The 2170-nt window shown below is 48.8% G+C and overlaps 1 protein-coding gene across 1 annotated transcript; it reads right to left on the bottom strand.

The window, feature by feature from the left end:
- Positions 1–358: 358 nt before the first annotated feature.
- On the bottom strand, positions 359–1866 carry LOC126617967 (protein RETICULATA-RELATED 3, chloroplastic-like). Its single transcript, XM_050286053.1, has one exon. It carries the CDS (start codon positions 1662–1664, stop codon positions 591–593), a length of 1074 nt encoding a protein of 357 aa, XP_050142010.1. The 5' UTR covers positions 1665–1866; the 3' UTR covers positions 359–590.
- Between the last annotated feature and the right edge of the window lie 304 nt (positions 1867–2170).

Genomic DNA, 2170 nt, shown 5'->3' on the forward strand with positions numbered 1-2170 from the left:
CTAACCCGGAAAGAAGGACAAAAAAAAAAAAAAGACAAAAACTTCATCATCCATCAAGAACACTGTTTCATTTCATGCGAAATTGTCTCAAATGTAACTAAGAAAATACAAAATGCATCCACTCTCAAGCCCAAGTTCTTTTTTAAAAATCAAATTACGTGAATTAGATCAATCAGTTAACTTGAATTTTTAAATCTGATAAGAATAAAAATTTTAAAACTCTAATTACGTGAATTAAATCAATCAGCTAAGTGCCACTGCCACCTAAGTTCATATCCACCTCAAGCCCAAGTTCACATCCCCTCACATCGCTGTCGGCAGATCAGATTAGTTTAGAACATAGATTGACGAACAAGAATTGCAAACAGGAAAATCTCATATGGGATTGCAAACAAATGCAAATCGCAAGCACATTCAAGTTGTGAGCCAGCACTTGCATTTCCAGATAAACTTGTACAAACACCTAAAGTTCCATCAACCCTAAGATTTTATTTTTGCTACCAAAAAAAAACACTAAGCACCCAAGTTGTAGTTCAAAATTATGAACAGAAATGACAGCAAGCCACACAAAAAACAACACCACCAAATCCTCATTTGAAAGTCGACTGATTGCTCTGCTCATCCTCACTCTCGACCACCACCAATTTCTCCTTCTCCTCCGCCGATCCCACCTCCACTTCAACCGGTTTCTCCGCAACGCTCTGTGACCCCGTCAACCTCGCCAGCACAACAAACGACATCCCGCCGAGCACATTGTTCAGGCACCTCAGAACCACCACAGACGACTTGAACGCCAGTGGCGGAAGCCCCTTCTCCAGCAAAAACTCCGCCCCGTTCAGCGTCTGGTACCTCAAATTGCTGCTCAAACCCATGTGAGCCGCCCAAGTGAGCGCATTCAGCAGCGTAGGCGGCGCCTTATTCGGGGTCTCGAAATTCGGATCCATCTTCTTCCTCAATTTGATCAGCCCATTCGACAATGCGGTTCCAGCAAGCCCCGCCACGAATCCAACGGCAGCAAAGACTGTGCCTTTATACACGAAAGTTCCCAATCGATTCATCAAGCCATAGGAACCCGGTTCGAACATGTGGCTGGCCGGGCAGCTGGCGAAGATCGACGGAAGTGTGGCGGCGGAGGCGGACAGAGTGGGGGCCAACAAATACATGAGCGTAAAATTGAGGATGCAGCCGACGACGAGCGTCGAGAAGACGAAGTCGAGCTCGTTGAGGCCGAAATTGGGGCGGGAAGCCATGTCGCCGAGGACGCAGGAGCTGACGCCGACCACCTCCTCCATCAGAACCTTGAAGGGGAACTGCGGATCGGCGGCGACACGGGATCTCCACCCGTTGAGAAACATACCCAGAACTCCGAATCCCGAAACCGACGAGGAAGACGACGAGTCGTCGGAATTCCCATCTCCGCCTCGGCTCCATCCGCCGCTATTTCCTCCCGCTCCCGCGCCGCCACCGTCATTTCCACCGGAAAACGAATGCTCTGGCTTTTGGACCCAGATGGGTTTTGGGACGAAAGAGAGAGGGCGATTCTGGGTCTTGGAGTAGGGGAAGGAGATCGAAGAATTAGGGTTGGCGGAGAATCTGCGGTTGTCGGAAGGGTTGTAGTGGTGTCTGCCGACTGTAGAGCAGCGAAGCTGAGCGGCGGCGGCCATGTTTGATCTGAATCTAAATCTCAACCTACTGAGTGATCAGTGATGCAATGAGAAACTTAAACCTAACAGTGGAAAATTTGGAAAAAACTCCAAGACCAAGAGGAAAATTACAAAAAGGAATACTGAGGCCGGCCCCTTCCCTGTCCTCCCCCCAAATCCCAAAACCCTAACAAATGACAGAGAGAAGCAGAGAGAGAGAGAGAGAGAGAGAGAGTATTTAGTGTTTTACTGCGACGCGCGCGTGTGAATTTCCATTTCCAGACGTAATTGGGACGGTGACACGTGTTGTGGTTGAACTTGGACGCAATTGCGGAATCTGGTAATTGGTATTTGGGGCCCGGAATCGGTTGGCGGATATTTTGGCTCGGTTAGTGATGGGGCTTTTTGGTAATTAGAGGGTGCCTGGTCCTGGTTCGTGCCCCACTGTCCACCGGGTCGGGCTGTGGATACGATTAGTCCCACTTTCTAGCATTGCCCTTAAACTTAACAGTCATGGTAATAGGTAA

Source organism: Malus sylvestris, chromosome 4 (assembly GCF_916048215.2).
Source record: "Malus sylvestris chromosome 4, drMalSylv7.2, whole genome shotgun sequence".
Classification (NCBI taxonomy): Eukaryota; Viridiplantae; Streptophyta; class Magnoliopsida; order Rosales; family Rosaceae; genus Malus; species Malus sylvestris.

Excerpts from the sequence above, each read along its gene's own strand:
- LOC126617967 (XM_050286053.1), bottom strand. The coding sequence starts at position 1,664 with ATGGCCGCCGCCGCTCAGCTTCGCTGCTCTACAGTCGGCAGACACCAC.